This window comes from Pteropus vampyrus, unplaced genomic scaffold (genome assembly GCF_000151845.1).
Source record: "Pteropus vampyrus isolate Shadow unplaced genomic scaffold, Pvam_2.0 Scaffold486, whole genome shotgun sequence".
In the NCBI taxonomy this organism is placed as follows: Eukaryota; Metazoa; Chordata; class Mammalia; order Chiroptera; family Pteropodidae; genus Pteropus; species Pteropus vampyrus.
In genome coordinates, this window is record NW_011889267.1 from 1252335 (window position 1) to 1276453 (window position 24119).

A 24119-nucleotide genomic window follows, 5' to 3' on the forward strand; every position below is an offset into this window, starting at 1 on the left:
ATCCAAACCTGGGGGAAGGGGTGTGGGCAGGCAGGGCCAGTCCAAGGGCTGTCTTTTTCCTCTCTCCAACTCCCCCACCCCAAGATTCTCCCATCTTTTGGACTAGACCTGCTACCTAAGCATATGGAACCGATTGAAAGAATTTGTATGCTCACCTTATAATTTATGCAAATCAACTCTGTAATTAACTATAATTTGGAGGCATCCTTTGGTATTTGAGACATTTATCCATGAGGAAATGCCCTAGTGATAATGCTCCTGTATTAACATTATTTACTCCACCTGTGTGGTCTCCTCAGCTTGTTTCCCTCTTCACTCTGACTTTCTGGGCTGGAAGGTGGGGAGGGACAAGGAAGCCCCTCCCTGGAGTCTGCCTCAGTCCTGACGCCTGGGCGCCCCCAGGGAGTTGTGCTGGCCCTCTTAATTGTGCCAAGGATTGAAGGAAGGGGTGCAGCTCTGCCTCCCAAGCCCCCCATCCCCTCCTTTATCCTGCCTGATGGGTAGCTTTCTGCTGCGCTTTTAAGCCCTCTTACGGGCCTCAATGTTCTCATTTCTAAAATGGGTAGAGGAAGGACCTGTTGGGACCTTTATGGGATAATTACTGAAAAGCTAATGAAGGGACCGGGAATCCCCAGACTAGAGGGTTCTGGGGGCAGATATGAAGGAGCAGGACAAGAGTTCAGGGTGAAGACTGCCTGACTCACCCTATGGGGGACTCGGTGGAGGAGGTGGCATGCGAGCCTTGGGTTACTGGATTCTGGGCGTGCGTAGAGTGGGTGCACAGCAGCTCCCGTCCTCAGTGTCCAGGGTATTGAGCGATGGCTGAGAATGGGATGTGATCACATGAAAGTCTCCAGGCCACTCTCCTACGTGGGTCAGAATCCTTAGCTTCAGAGAGCTTTGGGAAACCGGTCTTATTCTGTTTCATCTTTCTCCTTCCTGGTCTTTTGTCCGTCTCTGCTCCAGGACACTCTCCTTTAGCCAACATGCCTAAACTGACAACCACCCTAAAATTAAGTTTATATAAATAGTTGGGGCTGTGGGGGCTCCACCTAAATTCACCTCCAGGCCCCTTCTGCCTTTCCAGGCCATGTCCCTAGCCTCTTCACTCTCCTGGAGTCCCAGGATTCCTGAACTATCTAAAGAAGTTCTTGGCAGGGTTCTGCCTCTGGTCTTAGGTGACCTCTTGTCCATTCCAAGCTGCCCCACCCTATCCTAGGTCAGGGAGAGGGTCTTCTCTCCCCATTTGACAATGAGAGATCCTAGATCATCCACTCGAAGGTGGATTACGCTGGATCCTCCTGAGGATCTAAGTCAGGAAGGGGATAAAGAAAAGAGAGAAGAAAAGAGGCTCCAGCAGAAGCAAGAGAGACCCACTGGAGTGGCCAGCATCACTGATGGGGAGCTCTGCAGGGAGGGGCCGACTGTGCGTGTGCGTGTGCATGTGTGTGCGTGTGTGTCTCAGATCTTAAAAGTGATACTTCTTTCTTCCCTACCCAGTCCATGGAAGAAACCTCAAAAGGACAGGAATGGAATTTGGAGAGTTCCAGTCTCCCCAGCCCACTCCCCCGGTGATGCTCTCATTTCCTCCATCCTGCAAGAACCACTTTGTCCCTCTCACACTGCCTGTCCAACCTCTGGGGAGGGAAGGAAGTCCTGCTCCCCCACCCCACCCCACCCCCACCCCAGCTGCCTCTTCCAGCTGAAATCCTCCTTTCCTGGCACACCTCAGAGACTCAGATCTCACCCCCTACTACTCCCCCAGGAGAGCCGGGGGCCACTGTTTCCTGGATTATCCTAAAAGCTTCCGAGGACGTGAGGACTTGGCAGCACCCCTGCCCGTGTCTCTCACCTCCCCCTCTGGCTCTGACTGTCGCCTCCTTTATAAAGACTGGCTCTCCCATCACCCCTACTTGTCCCTCACTGCCGCTATCAGCTCTGGGCTCCATGGACTGGTAAGAGGGGCTGTTCCCTGTCCAGTTCAGGGGACAAGAGGTCTCCACTTAAATGGGGATCATTGAAAAGGGTTTGGAAGGTTTGATTGTCTCTGAATTGGGGAGGAGGAGATAAGAGGGAGATCTTGGGGGGCTCTGTATGGAGAACTAAAGAGAATTCCTTTGGAGGTCTGGGCTGGGCTGAGATCTGGGGGGAGGAGTAGAGTAGGTTCACCAGTTAATAGAAAAGTGGGAGCTTCATTCTGATAGAAAAAATGGACAAATATTAACAGACATATAGGGCACACACTTATCAGAAATTCATGCATGATAAACACCTGCAGAAGTAGTAGGGGAGAAACCACTGTACATGTCCTACAGGGAACTCCCTTTATCATGGAAGAGAGAGGACAGATACCCCACATTCAAGCCCCAAAGGCACACACAGGCACGATGGGTACACACAGGCAAAGTGTATGCACACACATTTGTAGGTACACTCCCCCCAACATACAGATGCACTATCCTCAGCTGAGTTCACCTTTCAGACTGAAACGGATGCTAGTGATTTTTGGATTTATGATGAATTAGTGTCCAGCCTAGTGCTTGGACCCTAGGTAGACCCTTAGTAAATGTTTGCTGAATAAACAATGGATGAATGAAAGAAAACCATTTGGCCCCAGCACTGGACTCTGTCCAGTTTCCCAGGAACCTGGGACAGTGGGGTGGGTGGGAAGAGGAAAGGAAAGGAGGAATGTGTTGGGGTCCAGGGTCACCAGTTTGCAGTCTTCCTACTGCAGCCTGGAGGTTGAGATGGGGAGTAGGGAAGAAGAGTGAGCAACTAGGAAATCAGGAATTAGGAGATGGGGTCTGGTTCCTGCTCTGCTTCTAACTTACAGTGTGACTTTGAACCACTTGCTTCTTTGTTCTGGAGTTGTTTTCCTACCAGTGAAATAAGGACTTGCACTAGACAATTGTTATGGGCAGACCAGCTTAGATATTCTCATAGTGCAATCTCCACAGAAAGGCAATTGAGGTTTGGAAGGAACCACAGATGTAGCTGTGACGTGTCCCAGCAATCCAAGATGGGACCAGTTTGTCCTAGTAAAGTCAGGGTCGTGGGTGGCTTTGATCTAGGGATCAGGTTAAGAATGCTGTCCCCTCCACCTTCAGGATCTAGGAGAGCCAGACCGCTAGGGTCACAGTGCTGCCATAGTGAGGCCGAATGGAATAGCAGGCAGAATGCAGACCGTGGAGCCTGACAGATCTGGACTTGGTTTCATTTTCTGCCTCTTAATGGCTGTGTAATCTTGGGTAGGTCATTTAACTTCTTTGATCCTTGACGAAATTCCTCATCTGTACAATGGGAATAATAACTACTTAGCTGCGTGCTCATGAGAATTAGAGGTATTTGGGTAAAGCACCTGGAACATAGTAGATGCTCAATAAATAAATGCTGTTTATGAAGAACGTGGGGACTAATGAGGCTACTCCACATACAGAATGGATAGTTGACTATCAATGAGGTGTGAGAAGAGGAGAGGCAAGAATTGGAGATGGGCACTTGTTGCAAAATCTGTTCACCCCTTTGGAGGATGAAGGAAAGAGCAGAAATGGCCCAAATCCTGGGCAGATCTTAGTTTGAATGGGAGATGTGGTGGGCAGCGCTGTTCAGTTTTGAAATAAGAATACTGGGCAGTCATATCATCAGACCATGGACACTGTTCAGCAGGAAAACACCTAGCAGGTAGGAAATGGAAACGTCTGGACTCAGAGGAACACGAGCAGAGGGAGATCTGGGAGGAAGATAGTGCTCCGAGTCAGAAGCAGAAACCTAGGCAGGATAAAATATCAGAATAGCTGAGCTTTCTAAGACAGCGGCATTGCTGTGGAATTCCATGCTGATGAGCCATAGACAGATGGAGGGTCTTTGTTTCTGGGAACCCCAGGTATCTGTGGCTCAGAGTGGAAGATGGGGTCTGGGGTGGGATGTCTATCATCCAGGAGCTGGATCTCTTTCTCTGTTGCTTTCCAGGGAAACATAGAAGCCAGAAAGATTAGACAATCTGGTGCCTATAGGTAAATGAAAGCCAAGAACTCGGTCACCATGCAGGGAAGAGAAGGCAAAGAATAACTAGGGGTCGAATCAGACTTAACCTAGGAATCCGAGTTGCAGGCTCTGTGACATGAGCCTCTAACTCTATTGCAGATGTGGCTGTGAACTAGGATGCAAACCCAAATAGCCAACATTTGCAGGCTGAGTGAGTGAATGGAGGAGATAAAACCATGACGATAGAGAGGACCCTCAATGTAGCCATGGCCACAAAGATCCAGAGCAGTTCTTGACAACCTACACCTCAGGAGCCTGAGTGTCGGGAAGAAGGAAACCCAACTGATCAGAAAGTACAACCCTGACATCTGGGAGGCGCCTGGAAGCTTCCCAAGCGCCTGTCCCTTACTCCCCGTGCAGCCGCTGTAATCGAATTTCACCCAGGAGGAAACTGAGGCTCAGAGCAACTCGACCTGTCAGATCAGTTTAGCAAGTACAGGGCTGGGGCTAGAATATTGGTCTGTCAACTTCTAGTCCAAAGACCTTTGGGAATATACCTTAATTCAACAAACATTGGTGGGAGTCGACTTTTAAAATAATTATCACAACAACAACAACAACAACAACAACAACAACAATATCTTCTGTTTATTGTGAGCTTACCAGGCGCCCATGAGGGTATTTTTAGTATATCGATTCTTTTAAGCTCCAGGAAACCCTCCCAACTTGTACCCAGACTGTCCAGATGAGGAAACTGAGTCTTAGAAAAGAGACAGATACACAAATTAATCAGACATTGACCCTGGACAGGAGAACGCATGTGTTTCAGGGGAAACCATATACACAAAGATCGACTTTTCAGTGGCTTGTGGATTCAGTTTATCATTTTATTGTCGCGCTTCGAGTGCGTCCCAAACCGGAATGCGGGACGGGTAAACCAATGATGATGGAATCGCCGTCGTAGAGACGAGATTCAATCAGCTTAAATATCGGTCAGGCTGTGCGAAACAGACTGAAATGACAAAAACGAATTTTTAAGAAGCCGATGGCAGAGCGCTTAGGGAATCCCGACTGACGCGACGAAAAAAATACGAAAATCGATCAGAATTCCCCTGCAAGACAAGGGTCACTCAAGGAGGTCAATGCAGCGCGTAGAGGAGACAGCAACGGGACTACCGGGGCGCAGAGCCCTGCCAGGCTTGGAGGGGAAGTGGTGGTGGTGCGGAGGGGGGCACTCCTCCACCCACGGGTGCTGGGTATCTCGACCAACTCGGATCTTGAGAGAAGGTTTTAGGTGGGCGCCGCGAACGCCCTGACATTTTGCTAGAATGCTGCATTGGGTACGTGCATTCGTTTTTCTCAAAGGAATCCCAGACCCTTCACCAGAGCTAACAACCTCGGGTTTAGACATTCGGGTGAGAATCGGGGAGTGGTGGCAAGGGGTTGCTCAAGTCTTTCCAGAAGTGTCCCTTCCCAGGGCCGTTCAGGCGCCTGCCCCAGCTTTCAGCGCCGGGTGTGCGGGGGCGAGGGTGGCGGGGCTATTTGAGAGGTGGATTTAGGAGGCGCCAGGGTTGCTGCCTAAGGGAACATGGAGAGTGAGAGCTGAGGGGGCCTGGGAGACGAGTGGGGGCAGGCAGAATGGGGCAGTTGAGTGAGTAGGGAGAGGAGAGGAGGAGGAGGCCACCCCAAAAAGGCGAGTGGCCAGAGACGGAGAACCGGAAAGCGAGGGAGAGCAAAGGCCTGGGGAGGGTGGTGGTGGTAGAGGGAGAAGCGGCGGGGGAATGAGGAAGGAGAGAAGCAGCCAGGATGAATTTCTCGCGGCACGGGCCTGGGGGGAGACCCGACACGTACTTGGCGCTCAGTCCCGTTTCTTTCTTTCCTCTCAATTCCGGGGCAGCGCTGGTGGGCCGAGGGCCGTCGAGGCGAACGGCGCCCTCAGGTAGTTCGGTATCACACCCAGGACCCGCTCCCTCCTCTATTCCCCCGGGGTCTGAGTCCTGCGCCTCCTGCTAGACCTAGCCAACTCGAGGGCAGCTTTCCACCCGGTGGGGCGGTTCTCGGAACCTGGGGAACGCTCCGCCCGCGCCCCTCGCCGAAGGAGTGGAAGGACAAGGGAGGAGCGAGGGAGGGGGCGGGAGGCGACCTAGTTAGCGATCCCTCCCCCACTCCCCGCCCGCCCCCTCCTCGCAGGCCGGGCTCCGCAGGGCCTCCAGTCCAGCCGAGCCCGCAAGGGTTAAAGGCGGCCGCAGGTGAGGTGGGCGGGGCCGAGATTCCGGGGAAAAAGGAGCGCTGGGCCGGGGATGAAGGCAGAGCGCGCGGGTGAGTCACGGGCGGAGCTGGCCTCGCTCGCTCGCTCGCTTGCTGGCTCCCGCCCGCCCTCCGCCCCTCCTCCGCCACCCGCCACCGGGTCGGATCACAGCCCCGGCTCGCCCTCGGCCCCTGCTCCTCTCGGCTGGAGAGTCCGCCGGCGCCCAGGGCCCAGGAGCGTCCGCCCGTAGCGCGCCAGCCAGCCGTGCCCGGAGCCCGAGCGCAGCCTCGAGGTAGGAGCCCGCGTCGGGGCGGCGAGGGGTGAGCGCTACCGGGATCCTCTTGGAAAGATGCGCCCGGAGCGCGCCACAGCCTCTTATGGCCTTGGGGGAGGTGGTCCTCAGAAATCTGAGGGGCTTAGAGCCCAGGCGAAGTTAAAACTGGGCGGACGGGAGAGACTGAATGGATCGAGGAGGCTGGAAACTGGGGAAACTGGAGCGACTGGGACAACTGGAGGACTTGAAGCTTGAGGACTGCGGGTACGGAAGTCTTGATCACCTGGAAGCCGGTGATCGGGAGAGGCAGCCGGCGGAAGCGGGGAGGAAGGTGTCTCTAGCCGCCTTCCCGCTTTGGGGAGAGGGAAGCCGGGAGTTCGCGTCCTGCTGTCTCCCTCCCCGAAACCTTGCTAGCAGGCGACGCATCCCAGGACTGAGCTTCCTGCCCTGCTTCTGGAAAGGTCACTCTGTGGAGCCTGGGGCCTGGGTCGTTAGCCTCCCCACCCCCTAGCCCCTGGGGCCATTCCCAGGCGCCAAAAGCTATTAGGGTCCCCGGCCTCACTGCTCCCGCCCAGCCCTTTCTGGGCTGCCCCGCCTGGGCCTGAGGCTCCATTCCTGCCGCTTCGCCCTGTTCCTTTCTTGTGGTGAGGCAACAGGAGCCTCAGTAGGCGCCCCAGTCCCTCTCTCTCTCCCTTTGCCAGACTACCGGGGCCACCTCCCTGGTACCAGAAGCAGAGGGTCAGCTGTGTGAAGTCCCTGCCATAAACCATAACTCTCATCTGTCACTATCAGAGGAGGCCCAGGACACAAACCCCACACCTGGGGCATCAGAGCTCCCAGGCCTTAGGGAGAGGTGGGGAATCTTCAAGTCACAGATATGTAGGCAAGAAAGGGGTGGAGATTTTTGGGTTCCCAATGGTTTAGGGAAAGTGGAAAGACCTGGTTCACAGAGGTACATACAGTACATATTTGTTGATTGAATGAATGAATGTTTTTGTTCAAGTCACTTCTCCAAATACTGCCTCAATCTCCTCTCTTTTTTAAAATAAGAGGGTTGGCCTGAAGCGGTGGTTCTCAACACTTGGCTGTATTTTAGAATCATCTGTAGAGTTCTTAAAAATGATCCATGCCTACAATGGATCCCCTTATGTAATCTCTTTGGGTAATTCTCCTTTTTGATTTCTGTGAATTCTAGCTTTTCCTGTTGCGCTCAGCTTCCTCTACTCTGACCCTGCATCCCTTAAGGGGTGGCAATTTTACCTTCCTGAACTTGCTGGTAAGCTCTTCTCTCCCTGACTCCTTTCTCTGGGGAAGGTGACTCCTCCTAGCTTCACATCTGGGTCTCTCTTCCATTGGAGGAGGGCATGGGCAGCAGCGAGAGAGCTGGCTAGCACCAGCTGTGGGTCAGGACTTGAAAGGGGGCTTAACTTTCTCTGGCGGTGAGAAGTCCTCCGGAAACTGGCACTGCAGCTGGACCCCCAGGGAGGTGAAGTTCTGCCTGAGGGAAAGGGGTGGGGGCCAGGGAGTGAGTTTGGTGGAGCCAGGCAGGGAACTGAGGGGAGTGAGGTAGAGCAGTGAAATGCTCTTCTACTGAACATGGCTCAAGGATGGAATGAGAGCTCTTTCTTCAAAATCAGACTATGCTTTGTCCTTTGAGAAGTCAGGTCACCTCAGAGTTTGAGTTTCAGAAACAGACCACTTCCCTCTCCTCATCTGTGTCCTGAGTTAAACTGGGCATGCTGAGATGGGTCTAGATCCTCCATTTTGGCCGGCAGCAGGTCTGCAGGGGGGCCTGGGCAGTTGAGGTGGGATGGTTTGAGCATTGTACTGTAAGCGTATCAAACTTAGCAGCCCAGAACCAACTCGACTCTCAGGATAAGCTGGGTGCCATAGGAGGGATAACCTAGGAGAAGGTAGACTTCCATCATCCTCTGCCCATGGCCAAGAAACCTCACTCACTCAACCCTTCCTAGCACTCTCAAATTCTCTTAAATGATCTTTAGTCCCCACCCAGCAGCGTGTTCCTCTTTTTCACCCGGGGGGCCAGAGCGGGGCACTTTACAGGGAGGAGATCTAGGTTGGGACTGAAAGTGAGCTGATGACTTGGCTCACTCACCTTTTCTTTGCCTCCTTTAGGTCTCACCTGAGGTGCCCCTGACCGTTCCTGTCCCCCACCCCGGATCCCGGCAATGCTAACCGCTGTCTGCGGCTCTCTGGGCAGCCAGCACACGGACGCGCCTCACGCCTCCCCGCCGCGCCTCGACCTGCAGCCTCTCCAAACATACCAGGGCCACACGAGCCCGGAGGCAGGGGACTACCCCTCCCCGCTGCAGCCTGGAGAGCTGCAGAGCCTCCCGCTGGGTCCTGAGGTGGACTTCTCACAGGGCTATGAGCTCCCGGGGGCCTCCTCTCGGGTAACCTGCGAGGACCTGGAAAGCGACAGTCCCTTGGCCCCGGGACCCTTTTCCAAGCTCCTGCAGCCGGACATGTCACACCATTACGAATCGTGGTTCCGGCCGACTCATCCAGGCACCGAGGATGGCTCATGGTGGGACCTTCATCCCGGCACCAGCTGGATGGACCTCCCCCACACTCAGGGCGCGCTGACCTCACCTGGCCATCCAGGGGCGCTTCAGGCTGGTTTGGGGGGCTACGTCGGAGACCACCAACTTTGTGGTCCACCACCTCACCCACATCCGCACCACCTCCTCCCAGCCGCTGGAGGGCAGCACCTCCTGGGACCTCCCGACGGGGCAAAGGCCTTGGAAGCTGCCGCTCCGGAGGCCCCGGGGCTGGATTCCAGTCTGGACGGTATAGCCCGGCCCAAAGGCTCCCGGCGGTCAGTGCCCCGGAGCTCAGGCCAGACCGTGTGCCGTTGCCCTAACTGCCTGGAGGCGGAGCGACTGGGGGCTCCGTGCGGACCCGACGGGGGCAAGAAGAAGCATTTGCACAACTGCCACATCCCAGGCTGCGGGAAAGCCTATGCCAAGACGTCGCACCTGAAGGCGCACCTGCGCTGGCACAGCGGCGACCGTCCCTTCGTGTGCAACTGGCTCTTCTGCGGCAAGCGCTTCACGCGCTCGGATGAGCTGCAGCGCCACCTCCAGACCCACACGGGCACCAAGAAGTTCCCCTGTGCGGTCTGCAGCCGAGTCTTCATGCGCAGCGACCACCTGGCGAAACACATGAAAACCCACGAGGGCGCCAAAGAAGAGGCTGCCGGGGCGGCCACAGGCGAGGGCAAGGCCGGCGGAGCGGTGGAGCCCTCCGGGGGCAAAGGCAAGCGGGAGGCGGAGGGCAGCGCGGCTGCCTCCAATTGAGCTCCTCGGTACCGCCTCCCCGCTGGTCTCCCCTGGGGGCATCAGAAGAGAGCACCCTGGCCTGATGCCCTTGGGGAGCGGCTTAAAAGGAGAAGGTGGTTATTTATTGAGAGGGAGGAAAAGTGGTGCGGTGTCAGGGAGAGGGGGCGCTAGGGGTGTTTTAGTCTCTGGGGCTGGACGGGACGCGTTTGACTGGTTGGGCGGGGATGAGCCGTGCAAGGCCCTCTGTCGTCGTTTCTTCGCTATTCCACTCACAACTCCAGGCTGGGGGGTTGGGGTGGGGCACCTCTACCGCTGCTGGAGGCGGAGGGGACCCGCTAGAGGAGACCATGCGTCCCCGGAGTGGGGCCGCCCCTGGCGCTGGGGGTAGCTGTCTGGACACGTCTTTAGCTCCTGGGAACTGGGACATAAAAGTGCCTCCGGAACCGCCCTGCGGCCTGGGTCTCTTTCATCCCTCTCCTAGTGCCCCTTCCCCTAGGGTTTCCAGAGAGAGAGCTGAGATGGGGTAGGGGAGGCTGGGGGTCCCCCTTAGGGAGAGGTCTCTATCGGGCTGGGAGGGTTGTTGCTGTAGAAATAACTCCTTTGATGCGCCTCCTTAATCCTTCCAGACCCCGTCTGATGGAGCCATGAAGGAAGAGGGGAAGAGGGCCAGAATCCGAGACAGCTTCCCAGCCAGAACTGTGGTGGGAGGAGAGAGCTAGATGGGGGGCGGAGTGGGGGAGCGGTTGAGCAAGGAAGTCCCTTTCTCCAATTAGAGAAAGGGATTTAGTGGGGGAATGGAAGGAACTAACCCCTTCTCTCTCTTGAACCCAGATTCAGTCCTTAATTTTTGGTCTTATTAAAAATAAAGTTAAGTAGTCCCATTTCCCCATCTGTTATCTGTCCTCCACCCCGATGTAAGCTTTCAAGGCAGCCAGGAGCCCCGGCTCTAGAATTTGTGTAGTTCCTCATCCTAAGTCCCAGGAAGAGGATTACCTTGGTTTGTTGGGAGTGTCCCAACAGAGGGACCTCCAGTGGTTCCCACTTAGAGTGCAGGACTCTGCCTGGCCATCTCCTGCTCACCAGAAGCTAATCCCCACTCTTTCTTTAGCTGAACCCTCCCCTTTCCCTGCAAACCTCTGCCCCTCCTTTAGAGTGTGTGTTAGGAGGCTCCTTTCCCTCACCCCCCATATGAAGGAGTTGTTCTCCCAGTGGGATGGATCTGCCTTCTGAGGTGCTGTCCGGGAAGCTGTCCTTGTTCCCTTCTTTAGAAGCTAGAAATACATCTTGATTGTGATCATAGAGTGGGAAAGCGGGGGAGAGGAGAAACCCAGCAGAAGCTGAGCCTGGCAAAGGGAAGGAAGCTGCTGGGTTTGGAGCTAGTGTGCTTTCCCAGGCTTGAGGTGGAGTCCGTAAGGTTCCCCCTCACCTCCCCTTCCCACCGGCCCTCTTTCTCCACCCACAGCCCTATGTGAGGATTAGTTGTGTATTGATTTTTAAGTTATAAGCAAAGGGTATTTTATTTAATATTAGGGCATGCGTGTGTGCATGTCTATGTGTACGTACGTGTGTGTGCGTGTGTGTGTGTGTGTGCGTGTGTGTGTGTGTCTGTGTTTCTTTACTGAGCCTGGGGTCTCCAGCCAGGGAGACCCCATCTTTTTTCCCCCGTCCAAGGTCCTGGGGCCTAGGCCCACAGTGTCTCCTCCTCTGTTGAGGATTCTGGACCCAGCCCAAGGACTGGAAGCTCTGGGAAATGGGGCTGTGATCTGGGTGGGACTGTGTGTTTGCCCAGAAAGGGAGCCCTTCTTGAAAGGGACAGGGTGACTCTCCCTGAGGGACTCATGGGCCAGAGGTAGTTTAAGAAGTAATGCTCTTTCTTTATGCTCCCTCCTTTCCCTACCTCCTACTAACCCAATAAGAGGTCCCTTTCCTTGCTGAGAGGGTCGGGGGCAGGAGAGTTGGCAGCACCTGCAGGTTGCCTGGCCAGGTAGAGAGAGGGGGAGAGAGGGAGGGCACTGTGGGTGTGGGATGTCTTTCTCCTCCACCCATCGAAACCAGCCACCCCCTCCCTGTGCCACCAGGACAGCCTTTCCCAGTGACCCTTCTGAGGGGAACTCCCGAATAGGTGTTGGTGGTGGGGGGACACAGAGTCTACGCCCTATGGAGGCCCCGAGCTCTAAGGTGTCGGATGAGGGCTTTGGTTAGGTTTTCTTCTGCTCCCCTCCTTTATAGATCTAGGTTGCTTGGCTGTCTGCCCCCTTCTAGGCAGCCCCCTAGAGGAGAAATGTAGGATTTTTTTTTTCTTTAACTGCTGTGAATCCACTTTGTAGGGGGAAAGAGGAGGAAGAAACAGCCTGTGTTTTTTAATGCCATAATAAAGTGATCAACCACATCGTTGCTTCGTTTGTCTTCCAGCTCGGGTTCCCTTTTTGACTCAGTGTCTCAGCAGTGAGGACCAGGGTGGCTGCAGGGTGGGGTGGATACTTCCCTTTGATCTTGCAGCTCTGGGCAGCCTCACCTCCCTCTGTTTGGGGCAGAGTTGAGCTGATCCAAGGGTCAGATCCTGCCCTGGAGGTGGCTGGTGCCGAAGGAGGGAGGAGCTCCCTCTGGGTTGACATCTGTGCTGACTGTCCCTCCCTGGTCTTCACCTGTGGGGATGAGGAGGTTCTAGATATTTCCTTCCTCCTGCACATATAAGCCCCCTCTTTCCCCTCCCCTGCCAAGAACGCTGGTTCCCTGCCTTCCCAGAGATAGCCAGCCTCTTGGCACCCTCACCCCACCCGTATGGGGGTGTGTGTGTCAATCAGTCCCTCTGGCTGTGAGTGAGGTGGGGGTGACTGACAGCGATTTCTTCACCCAAGATGATCCCTATCAGGGACAAGGCGATGAAAGGCAGCCAAGATATCTGATGGGCTCCCGCCCAGCTGGAAGGTATGAGGGAAAGGCTCCTACTGCAAATCGCAGATTAAGGCCTGCCAGTTACACAACCACGCTGTGCACAGTGCGCCCTCGCGGGACCCACGAGTGCCCTCGGATGTGCAGAAATGCCCGTCTGTGCTCACTGTCCCAGGCCGCCCAATGCCTGGTATGTAGTTGGTGCCTAATTCATGTCAAATGAGTAAAAACTTCAACTCCAGAACCCCGAAACCAGGAGGAGAGGTGGAAGATCAGTTTGAGCTTCAGGGGCAGGGGAGGTTATTGTGCCCTTTCACCTTCCTATCCTACTTTTTTTTTTTTTTTTTGCCAAAACTGTTCTTTTTCCCTAGTGGGATTTCTATTTACCCTCCTCTAACCCTAACCCAATTTCTCAAGAGCCAAACCCAGGTCGGTCCACTCCATCTCATGTCTGAGTTTGGGGTCACAAAGTTTACCTTGGAATGGAGGGATCAGAATGATTTAGGGAGGAAACCAGTCTGGTCTAGGGGGACAAATGTTTCGTTTCCATCTGCTCCTGTATTTAGAAGTCTGGGAGGAGGAGGGACAGACATATTTTCCTATGACCTCATGCCTGCCCCACTTCTTGGGGTGCCTCTTTTGTCTTCCTGGTTCTGGAGGAGTTAGACCCCATTGGTCCCCCAAGGACAGGAGGGCAGCTCTGGGGCCGGCTGGGCCTGTCTGGGCAGGGCTGGGGCCGCCCCTCCTCCCCTTGCAGCTCCTCCTGCTGACCTGCATTCTTAGCGGGGGCCTCTGGTGGGGCTCTGACGCTCACTAGCTCGTTTGCCTTGGCAGCAATGCTGCCTAGCTGGCCTGGCCCCCTAATGGAACCCAAAGCCACCTCTGACCTCAGATCTGATGCCCCCAGCAGGATGATCCCGGAGGGGAATCAGAACATCTGGACTGACGCTCTGGGTGACCTTTCTGAACTTCCATCTCCTCCCCTGGGAAGTGGGAGTAGAATTCCTCTAGGGTGGGTGAGTGAAATCAGGAATGGGAAAGTGACAGAGGAGCAGGCGGCAGGGGAACAGCTGCCTGAGGCTATGCTGCAGCTGTCCCAAGCCTCGCCTCCTGCCTGTTCCTGCCCCACAGCGGGCAGCAGGGGACGTGCAGGAGGTGAACCAGCTTTCCTGCAGGCCGCTTTGTTGGCGCTAGCACACAGCCTTGATGTTTGCTCTTGGAATGACATCCAATGGCAACCTCGCCACCTCTCCGGAACACCGTACCTAAGCAGCTTTCACCTCCCCATTAGTCCCAGTGAGCCTGACTGCTCAGCATCTTAGCAGTGTAGGTTTGAATAGAATCTCAGGAACCAAACAGTCCAGTTCTTCCCACCCAGTAGATGGCATAGTTGAATTACTCATGGAATTTTTCAAGATACCCTGATTCCCCAACCCCCCACCTAGTTATGCATTGTGGGAGTGCATCAGAACAGTGCTTCCCAAACTTCACACCTGGGGTCTTGTTAACATGCAGCTTCTGGTTCAGTAGGTCTGAAGTAGAGCCTCAGATTCTGCAATTTCCACAAGCTTTCAGGTGATGCTTCCCAGACACTTTGATAGCAGAGTGTTAAAGTATTGTGTGCAGAGTATTAAAGAGTTGTGTGGTTGAAAAATAACCCTTCCTCACCCTACTCGTGGTTGAGAACCACTGATCAAGTCTAATGCCTTTATTCTGCCGCCGGGAAAACTGAGGCCCTTGCAGGGCAAGTGACCTGCTCAAAGACCCTGTGGAACTGTAGTGGAAGCCAGATGAGACGGTGGTATGCAGAGTTCCTGCCTCCAGCCCAGCTTCTAGGTCATTCTTCTCTACAAGTGGCAGTCCCCTTTCTGAAAGTGAAGCCTATCTTGCTGGAGAAAGCATCTTCTTGGGACTCAGATCTGTATACCCGGAGGCAATTAAGAAATATCTCAGATGTAGGCCCCAACAGCCTCATCTGGCTGGTCTCCTTTAGCGATAACCCAGCACACCTGCCCGAAGCCTGCCTCCTGGAAAGCCTCAGTCTCTGCCTTCATTCCTATCCCAGGAGTGACCACAAGCTTGCGTGCTATGGCCAGGACTCTGAGCAGAAGCCCTGACTGGTTGGCAGATGGATGTGGGAGACGTAGATAATCTGTAGTGTCTCCCCTCCCCCATTCCTGGAGGGCTCCACAGAGCAAAAAGGCATGAGATACATTGGCTTAAGTGCTGGTTAGGGAGATGGTTTATAGGAAAATGATTCAGGAAGCAGAATTTGAGACCGGAGTCCTCCTCCACAATGATGTGTGTCCCACTTGGCCAAGATTTCTCCTGTGCTGTTTCAGCTTCACTATATGTAAAGGCACCAAACCTTCGTAATAGACATCCCCAAATTTCCTTTCAAAGCTATCTTCCTATGAGTTTGGGCACTGTGGGGGCAGAATTGGCCCTTCAGGCATTGGATGGGTTTTGTGTATATGTGCCCTTTTAAAAGTGCATTAACTTAACTGTTCCCTACACCTCCTGGCCTGATCACTCATAGATCTTATTAAGGAGGTGGGTGGGCACCAGCGTGGGACTTTGGAATTCAGACCAAGGCACAAGTAGCAGAGGTTCTTTCTTAGACTCCGAATACTCCAGTAGTCCCAGCTCTCTAATAAATCAGCCCAGTTTTTCTTTCCTTCCTTTTCACCTGGGGTCCTTTCCATCCCCAGCTTCCGCTCCCCACAGTGACCTCATTGGAGTTGCCCGCTAATTCGCAGACTTTATTCGTCCTGAAAGCTGCCCCCTGGGAAGGGCAGGTAGCCAGATTGGAAGGCCGCTCCACTCAAGAAATGGTGCTGGCGCACACCCTGGTGGAAGACAGAGGAACTGCAGGTGCTCGGTTCCGGCTCCGCCCCCTGGGGCAAAGGCCTTCCAGGTCACCTGAGAGCTTCCGTCCCTGTTTCTGACCCTAAACAGAGGCAGTGGCGTCCGGGACTAAGCTGGGTATCTTGGAGGGAGAGAAGGTGAGGAGCATACACTACTGGGGAAGCCAGAAGAGAGGGACAGAAGAGAGGCGTGGGACTCTTGGAGAGGGGCGGGATAGCTAGGGAGATGGTCGGTCCCACGAAGGGCCAGGACTCTCAGTAGGGCAGGGCCCTCGAAGTGAACACGGGCTGTGCCTGCCTGCTGACTCCCAGGCCTGGAGCTTGGGGAGAGAGTGGGTACCTCCGCTGGAAAATCGCGCATATTCGTGCCTGGGGTCCTGAGGGTCCAGAACCCGAGGGAAGTGTCTTCCCTGAGTGTCTGTTTGCACGTCTTGGGAAAGGAGCTCCCTAGGACTGAGTCCTGACCAAGATGGTGGAGAGGTGGCAGGAGAGGGACACACTCATCCCTCCTTCTTCCCAGATGGCATTGTGGAGCCCTGACACCCCATGTTCCTGCGACTGCTTTGTCTCGGTGCCCCCAGCCTCGGCCATCCCAGCGGTGATCTTTGCCAAGAACTCAGACCGACCCCGGGATGAGGTGCAGGAGGTCGTGTTTGTACCAGCGGGCACTCACACCCCTGGGAGCCGGCTCCAGGTGGGTCAGGCCAGATGGGGTGCTGGGAGTTGGCAGATATAGGAATTCTAAGACTTTTCTCCTCTGTTCCCCACACCTGGGAAGCCACCAGATGTAGTGGAAAGAGCATGAGCTCACGTCTACCAGTCTGGACCTAACCTTTTTTTTTAACCTCTGTCAAACTCTTCTTCCTCATTTGTAAAATGGGAATGATAAGACCTTCCTTTAAGGGCTGTGTAAGGCGACTGGCCCAGTGCCAGCACTTTGTAATTACCTCTTTCTGAGTAGACTCTCCCTTTCTCCTCCCTTACCTGCAGTGTACCTACATTGAGGTGGAACAGGTGTTGAAGACCCATGCTGTGATCCTGAGCCGCCCTTCTTGGCTGTGGGGGGCTGAGATGGGTGCCAATGAACATGGTGTCTGCATTGGCAATGAGGCTGTGTGGACCAAGGAGCCAGTTGGGGAGGGGGAAGCCCTGCTGGGCATGGATCTACTCAGGTGCGGCTCCTGCCCCCCCTCACCCCACAGACACACCAGAAATCTTCGGGCTCAATACTGACCCAGGCCATCCTCCCCTCCCCCAAGCCTGGCTCACAAAAGCCTCCTTCCTCCTTTATGCCCACCTTTCCTCCGTGTCTGCCAGGAAGGCTGCCCCGCCCCTCCTCTCTCCTGGCCCCATCTGCGCAGTCTAGCAAGGAGTTCCCACGTGTGGCCATCTCTGGGCCTCTCCTGGTCCAGAAATAAGGCACTGGTTTTAAATTTCTTCTCAATAGAAGTAAAATCTTTTTTCAAGTGAAATCTCATCTAGAGTCTCGATTTGTAAAACCAATAAAAGCAGAGCAGCTCTGACTGAAGAGAGATTGGGAGACACCTTTCTCTGAGACTGTTTCAGGCCTTTTCATGAAACCCTCAGAGATAGCTTGAAAACCACTGGCATAATTGTGGACTGTTGGCAGATTTTCTATGTGACGTGGGTCTGTCACCAAACCTCTCTGGGCCTCTTCTGTCCATTGGGGCTCCTGCCACCAGGCACTGATACCCCATCACCCTTCTGTTCCTTGGACCTCTCTTTGTGCCAGGCTGGCTTTAGAACGGAGCAGCTCAGCCCGGGAGGCCTTGCATGTGATCACAGGCTTGCTGGAGCACTATGGGCAGGGGGGTGGCTGCCGGGAGGACCCCACACCGTTCTGCTACCACAACACCTTCTTGCTGGCTGACCGGACTGAGGCGTGGGTGCTGGAGACTGCGGGGAGACTGTGGGCTGCACAGAGGATCCAGGGTGAGGAACCCAGTGCTGAAGCCTGCCTCCCAAAGGTGTCCCCTTCTGCCAGCCTTGGGAGGGGGTGGGAAAGAGGCTGGCGGCAGGGATGGCCCAATCCAGGTGCAAATCTCTCAGGGGGCAGGGCCATCCAGGGAGATGGGAAATGAGCTCACTGGGGAACTTATCCTCCCCCTTCACTTGGTTAAGTCCTCTTGTGCTCCAGCCTGCTTCTTCCTCTGGGAAGCCTTCCTGGACTCCCTGGTGGTCAGGTTTCCCCCTATATGCAAGCAGGTGCCTCTTCATCGCATTCGCCACAGTTGCAAGCTCACATTTATTTCTGTGATCATTTCATCTGTTTCTCCCTCTACAAGGGGTAGGTCTGTTCTCTTCACCATCGTGTTCTCAGCACCTACCTGAGTGCCTGGAACAGAATAGGTGCTTAACGATAAATGAGCAAACCCCCGTCTTCTCCACAGAGGGGGCCCGCAACATCTCCAACCAGCTGAGCGTCGGCACGGACATCTCCGCCGAACACCCGGAGCTCCGGACCCACGCCCAGGCCCAGGGCTGGTGGGGCGGCCAGGGCACTTTTGACTTCGCTCAGGTCTTCTCCCTGACCCAGCAGCCCGTGCGCATGGAGGCTGCCAAGGCCCGCTTCCAGGCTGGGCGGGAGCTGCTGCAGCAGCAGAAAGGTCAGTGAGTGAATGGGGTGAGGGCCAGGAAGGCCACAGCGGTACCAGCCTCCTCCTCCTCCCACAGCTTCGGTGGGGCTTGGTCTGAGGCCGGAGGTCCCCCTTCTGCCCTGGGGGCCCCTTACCCTGTCCTCCTTGGCAGGGGGCATCACGGCAGAGGTGATGATGGACATCCTCAGGAACAAGGAGAGTGGCATCTGTATGGACTCTGGAGGCTTCCGCACCACAGCCAGCATGGTGTCTATCCTGCCCCAGGATCCCACACAGCCATGCATCCACTTCCTCACTGCCACGCCAGACCCGTCCAGGTGAGAGGAACGAGGCTGGGGAAGGCTGGGGAAGGCTGGGGAAGGCTGGGGAGAGCTGTACCAGGCAGGGGAGATGGAGGGATGTGATAGCCCTCGATCCTTCCATCTGTGTTCCATTAGGTCAGTGTTCAAACCTTTCATCTTTGGGGCGGGGGCAGCCCAGGCCCCCCAGGTGCTGTCCCCTACTTTTGGAGCACAGGACCCCATTCGGACCGTGCCACGATTCCAGACTCAGGTGGATCGCCGGCACACTCTCTACCGTGAACACCAGAAGGCCCTGGGGCTGATGGATAGGGAGCAGGTAACCCCCAGGGATTAGGAGCTACCGGGGGCGGGGGGAGGACTCAACTCCCCCACCCCCGCTGGGACTCTGGAAATATGAGTGAACCTGGAAGCGGAGAGACTTCCAGGCTGGGGAGAGCAGTCTCCCCTTTCAAAGCCAGCTGCCCAGGAGCATGTCGGTGGTGTCCTTCCTCCTGTGTGAGAATGCAGACATGCCCCCCTTAACCAGGAGGGAAGCCTGTCCTGGAGACTCATCCTTGCTTTTCCCGGGCAGGATCAGGGGCAGCAGCTGCGGCAGAAGCAGCGGGATCTGGAGCAGGAAGGCCTAGAGGCTGCACGGGGTCTGCTGGCTGGGGAGTGGGCCCCGCCGCCCCAGGAGCTGGGTGGCCTCTTCCAGGCCTTTGTGGAGAGGGAGAGCCAGGCGTATGCCTGAGCATCACAGCTTGTCCCGGCCTGGGGTGGGGTGCGGGGCCTTGGACCCCTGGGGGTAGTAGGATCAGAGCAATCCCTTCATGCCCCCAGCCTCGTTCTGAGTAGCCAGCTCAGCCTTTGCCTTAATAAATGTGTTTTATGTCTTACGCGTTTTACCGATTGCTCCCCCGGAGATGCCCCCACCGATATAAAGACATATTCAGGGCCCGGAGACACTTTATTGGGATAGGCTTCTGCCACAGGTGAGGGCTCTGAGGAGGAGGGGCGGCCCACTTCTTGCTCTTGCCTAGTCCTTGTTCCTGTGGCTCCACTGACAGGGATGGGCGGCGCTTCACTTCTTAACTCTTCTGGTCGTAGTTTTGGTTGTGCTGGGGGCCCCAGCCAGAGAGGCCTTGGTGGCTACAGCTGCTCTGGCCCCCTTCCTTGCCCTGGAAACCAGAGGGCATGGTTTCTTGGTGGCAGAGGAGGCGTGTGGCAAGGAGGTAGACTCGTGGGGTGTCTCCTTCTCCTGCTTGAGAGTGATAGAAGGGCTGCCGTCCCCAGCCACGGACCTCCCGGGCAGCAAGGGGAGCTCAGTGAGGGTGGGCTGTGTCTCCATTCTCAAAAGGTGCTCCGTCAGGGCTGCCTGCTGCCTGTGCTCCTTGTGCCTAATCATGTCCTTCTCCAGCTCCTTGAGGAAGCCTGTGAGGGTGGTAGTTGGAGCCTGGGCTCAGCAGGAGGACCTCTGGGTTGAAGGAGGTCTCTGGCCTGAGTAAACTGCCATGCTTGATAGGGAGGAGCCTGAGGCTTGGGTGGGGAGGACGAGTCACCTGTGTGCCCAGGCTGACACCCAGCCCTAGCTGTATTGTCCTCTTCTGGCCACTTCCCCAGACACCACTGCCACCTTAGCTTCCCCCAGACCCCAGAGGGGAGGGGTGAGCTCTGGGGAAGCTACAGGCCTCAAAAAGCAGGGTCACCTCGCTCTGAGCAGAATGGGCCGCTCAGCTCTGGGAACTCCTCATCTGAGGCTTCATCCTCCTCGTCCGAGTTCCAGCGCTCTGACACAGGCTGCCTGTCCAGGTCCAGGAGCAGTGGCAGGGCTCTTGTCACTAGCTCCCTGCAGGGCAGAAAGCAGAGGCTATGCTGGAAGGCACCCCTGGGTGTAGAGCCTGGGAGGATGTGCAGACACAGCCACAGCACCCACATCGGGAAGGGTGGTGGCTCATGAGTGGGAAGATGGGTCTGTGGTCAGCCCCAAGGAGCTGAGAGCTGGCTCCATGTGGAGTTATGGGAATGAATGGAGAAAAGGGGCGTACCTGAGCCAGGGCGGGGAGGAGAAGGTGCCATGGACCAGGAATCCAGGTTTGCAGGCTGAGAGGGAGCCCACACGGAGCCAGTAGGAGGAGCTCAGCCATCACCCCTTTCTTCCCACCTTCAGTTCCTCCTCACCTGTAGCTATCCTGGTTGGTGCAGCTATTTCCAGTCAGGTTGAGGATGAGCAGGCTCTGGGGGAATTCATCTGCTCATGCCAAAATGGGGGAATGAGGTTTTCATACCCATCTTCCAGCCCAAAGCCACTGCCTCTCTGCAGAGCCCCCGGACCCCCTGGAGGATGCGCCGTTAATGCAGGCACAGGGAGATGGGGGCAGAGAGGAGAGAGGACGGGCCAGGATGAGGGTGTTCCTACCCAGCTTTAGCTTTTCTATCAGGTTCTCAGAAAGGTCCAGAAACTGGAGGTGTGGGAGGTCACGGAGGTTTTCCACCTGCCTGATTCGGTTTCCTGCCAGAGACAGGAAGCTGTAGGGGAATGGAGGGGTACAGAGAAAGAGCTGAATCACAGAACAGCTGGAGGAAAGAAAGAGGCCACCAGGCACTCAGGTCCCTGGCTAGGCAGCTGGATGACAAGTGGGGACACATGGCCTTCTGGGGTTATAGAAGCAGAGCTAGGCTTGCTGGATCCTCAGCTGACAAAAAACCAGGCTTGGAGAGGTTTGAACCAGTTATTTGGGGTGTTACCAGGTTTCTGCCCATTCATCCTCCCCCCACCCTGCCTGAGCCCTGGCATCACATACCGCAAGGAGGGGATGCAGGCCAGGTTCTCAATTCGCTGGATCTTATTCTGCAGGAAGAAACCAAAGTGGGGAAATTAAGCTGAGGGAGGCTGGGTGGGGGACCCTTGGAAGGGACAAAGCCTCAAGACCATGTCTACTCTTGCAACTGGAGATCTGGCACTTGGGAATGATGACCCCAGTCCCAGAACTGGTTGTCATTACCTTAGGATGATTAGCTTTCTCCAGGTGGATGGTTAAGGGTGTAAACCTGGGGCTGGCTGAACTTGATTAAAGTGTACCCGACTTACCTCACAACCAAAGAATGACCTAGAAATCCGATAAGGAAACCAAGGCACCACAGGGAAATGGGAAAGGCTTGGTAGGGAGGAACTGCATGCATGGAGGGAACAATAAACATATATTATTTTGATTTCTAAAGCTTCTGTGGGGAAAGGTTCGGGGAGCTGGGTATATTCAACCTAGGAGAGGCAGAAAGTCAACCACCCACCCACCACCACTAACAAACAGCCTTCAAGGTTCTGAAGGATGCAAAAGAAACTTCCTGGTTCCTTCTTCTTCAAAACAGGAAATGGGCTTGAGCTATATAACATGAAAGATTTAGGGTAGACACCAAGAACTTTTAGACCAAAAGGTGTCTGATGAAAAACAGTGATTCAAGAACATGATCAGGATCTCTTTTGGGAGGACTGGTCTTTCAATTCAGTAGAATTCCTGGTTCATTTGGGAACGATTTCAGTGAAGGTCTGCCTGCCCAATGGGCAAGATGACCTGGTTAGCCCCTTTAAGATTAGACATACTTGGCCCACAGGGAGCAAGTGGGGAAGAAGGGCAGCGGGGAAGAAGTTACCTCTTGCAGATAGAGGCTGTGAAGATTCTGGAGGCCTTCTAGGTTCGTGATAGAGGTAATCCCCTCTCGGTCCAGGCGGACGGTCTGTAGTTCAGCAAGAGTGTGAAACCTGGGAGAATGGTCAGTAGGGTGGTATAGCAGAGTGCCACTTCTGTGGTTTCTTAGCACAGAAGTTGGGAAAGGGGGAGGAAATGTGTTTCAAGAAGATGTAGATGGGTAAGTGACTGATCAGAGATGTCAGGAACACCTTGACTCATGAGTTGTGTCCAGATTATGAAACTGGGTTGATTGGGAGACCTGGCTGTGTCAGAAGCACTGGGAAGGATCAGAGTGAGAGCGGAGTCAGGGCCCTTTAACTGGGAAACTCAGTGATGGCAGCTTATTATTCCTGGAGAGACTAAGAGGCAAAGAAAGCCTTCCTCGATGGTGGAGGCAGGAGCTGGGACGGAGATGAGACGATCTCTGCAGGAAGACTCTTCCTTAACTTCCATTTTGAGTGATCCATGGAGGGAACATTATTTGTTCCATCCACCCATTTATTAATTCATCAACATTTACTGAGTGCCCCCAAGAGATAAATGAGAGAGTCCCTGCTTATCACCATTACGGAAGCAGGCCAAACATTTATGAAAAGTGGATGGCGAGCCAAGTGCAAGAGATTAAGGGAGTACATGGGCTGTACACTGAGTCCAGAGTAAGAGAATCAAGGAATGCTTCTTGAAGGTTATATATAAATAGGAGTTAGCGAGGAAGGTGAGAAGGGCATGAGAAGGAAGCATTTCAGACAGAAGGAATAGTATGTGTTAATCCAACCCTTCTCGAACTTTAATGTGCCCATGAACCCTTGGGGTTCTTGTTAAAATGCAGATTTTGATTCAGTAGGTCTTGGGTGGGCCTGAGATTCTACATTTCTAACAAGTTCCTAGGTGATGCCGAAGTTGCTGTCCCCTTCTCCTCTCATCCAGCACCACTCTGAGTAGTAAGGTACTAAGGCATGAGAACATGGGGTCTTTGAGGAATTGCACATTTGTGGAGAGTGGCAAGAAATAAGGCTGAGTGGGCGGTATTCATGCTAAGGTCAACTCATGCTAAGGTGTTTGAATTTTATTCTGGGAAGAATCTATCAGGGAGAGCCTGATCAGATTTGTCATTTAAAAGGATCACTTTGGCAACAGAATGGCGAGACTAGACTGGGGTCAGGAAGGCTAATTAGGAGATTCTTGAGAGGTGATGACAGCCTTATCTAAGGCAGTTGAATAGGCATGGTGGAAAATAGAATGAATGATTTTTAAGGAGAGAAAATCAACTGGACATTACCACTGATTGGATGTGTGGAGTAAGAGAGGGACAAAGATTAGTTGACAGATCAGTACAGCTCAGGGGACTGGCCATCCTGTGTGTTTCAATCTTCCAGCACCCTTATCTCTCCTGTGCACTCACATCTTCTCTGACAGATCCTCATCCTCGGGGAAGGTCAAGTTCCGCTTAGTGATAAGGGCTTCGGTAATGCACATGCCCCCTTCCTCTGGATTCTGGGCAAGCTTAGCTGTGAAAAGATGGGTCCGATTGTTATGCTTCTTTATTTTTGGAGGCCCGCCCCTTCTGTTATCCAGCTGTTCTACCCACTATCCCACAACTCTGCTCACCTCCAGGCATGATCTAAAGGCTGCTGGCCTGGGGCAGGATTGGAACTTAGAAGAACAGAGCAGCTTGGACAGCTTCTGAGGATGGTGGAACCCAGGATGGTATGAGGAGAGAAGTTCGGAGACTTCGGGGACAAGAGAGAGGGGTGGTTTCAGAGCAAATTATCGAGGTGACGTGAGAGACAAAAGCAAATCGAAGTAGAGGGTCTAGAGTTTGAGGGGTGTAGAGGGGCTTTGCTGGTCGCAAACTGGGGGAGGGTGGTACTTGCGGGTGCAGAGGAAAGAGGCTCAGCGGTGTCTGGCGTCGTTGCTAGGAGACCGGACGCTAGGTGGGGCGTTCGGGGGCGGGTTCAGCGCATGCG

General features: G+C 54.6%; 3 protein-coding genes across 8 annotated transcripts; 2 read left to right on the plus strand and 1 right to left on the minus strand.

Moving 5' to 3' along the window:
- The first annotated feature begins 6386 nt into the window (after positions 1-6386).
- On the plus strand, positions 6387-10521 carry SP6 (Sp6 transcription factor). 2 transcript variants are annotated; one of them, XR_897205.2, is made up of 3 exons: positions 6387-6524; positions 8643-9921; positions 10435-10521. XR_897205.2 is itself a non-coding variant. In XM_023524676.1 (2 exons), the coding sequence occupies exon 2, from the start codon at positions 8696-8698 to the stop codon at positions 9824-9826; it is 1131 nt and encodes a 376-aa protein (XP_023380444.1). In that variant the 5' UTR covers positions 6387-6524; positions 8643-8695; the 3' UTR covers positions 9827-10248. The 2 variants fall into 2 exon arrangements, 1 of the variants encoding a protein (XP_023380444.1); XM_023524676.1 differs by lacking the exon at positions 10435-10521 and having other exon boundaries at positions 8643-10248.
- A 5065-nt stretch (positions 10522-15586) lies between these two features.
- On the plus strand, positions 15587-19362 carry SCRN2 (secernin 2). 2 transcript variants are annotated; one of them, XM_011382694.1, is made up of 8 exons: positions 15587-15705; positions 16088-16261; positions 16558-16739; positions 17321-17520; positions 17979-18194; positions 18337-18502; positions 18623-18803; positions 19059-19362. In XM_011382694.1, exons 2-8 carry the CDS (start codon positions 16088-16090, stop codon positions 19215-19217), a joined length of 1278 nt encoding a protein of 425 aa, XP_011380996.1. In that variant the 5' UTR covers positions 15587-15705; the 3' UTR covers positions 19218-19362. The 2 variants fall into 2 exon arrangements, with proteins under 2 accessions (XP_011380996.1, XP_023380421.1); XM_023524653.1 differs by having other exon boundaries at positions 18612-18803; positions 19059-19199.
- A 52-nt stretch (positions 19363-19414) lies between these two features.
- Positions 19415-24089, minus strand: LRRC46 (leucine rich repeat containing 46). Of its 4 annotated transcripts, none has more exons than XM_023524654.1 (9): positions 24023-24089; positions 23761-23882; positions 23555-23660; positions 22115-22223; positions 21268-21314; positions 20883-20992; positions 20645-20714; positions 20173-20312; positions 19415-19897 (listed from the first exon to the last, which is right to left on the minus strand). In XM_023524654.1, exons 2-9 carry the CDS (start codon positions 23768-23770, stop codon positions 19548-19550), a joined length of 942 nt encoding a protein of 313 aa, XP_023380422.1. In that variant the 5' UTR covers positions 23771-23882; positions 24023-24089; the 3' UTR covers positions 19415-19547. The 4 variants fall into 4 exon arrangements, with proteins under 4 accessions (XP_023380422.1, XP_011380999.1, XP_011380998.1 ...); XM_011382697.2 differs by having other exon boundaries at positions 24027-24045; XM_011382696.2 differs by having other exon boundaries at positions 23761-24082.
- Between the last annotated feature and the right edge of the window lie 30 nt (positions 24090-24119).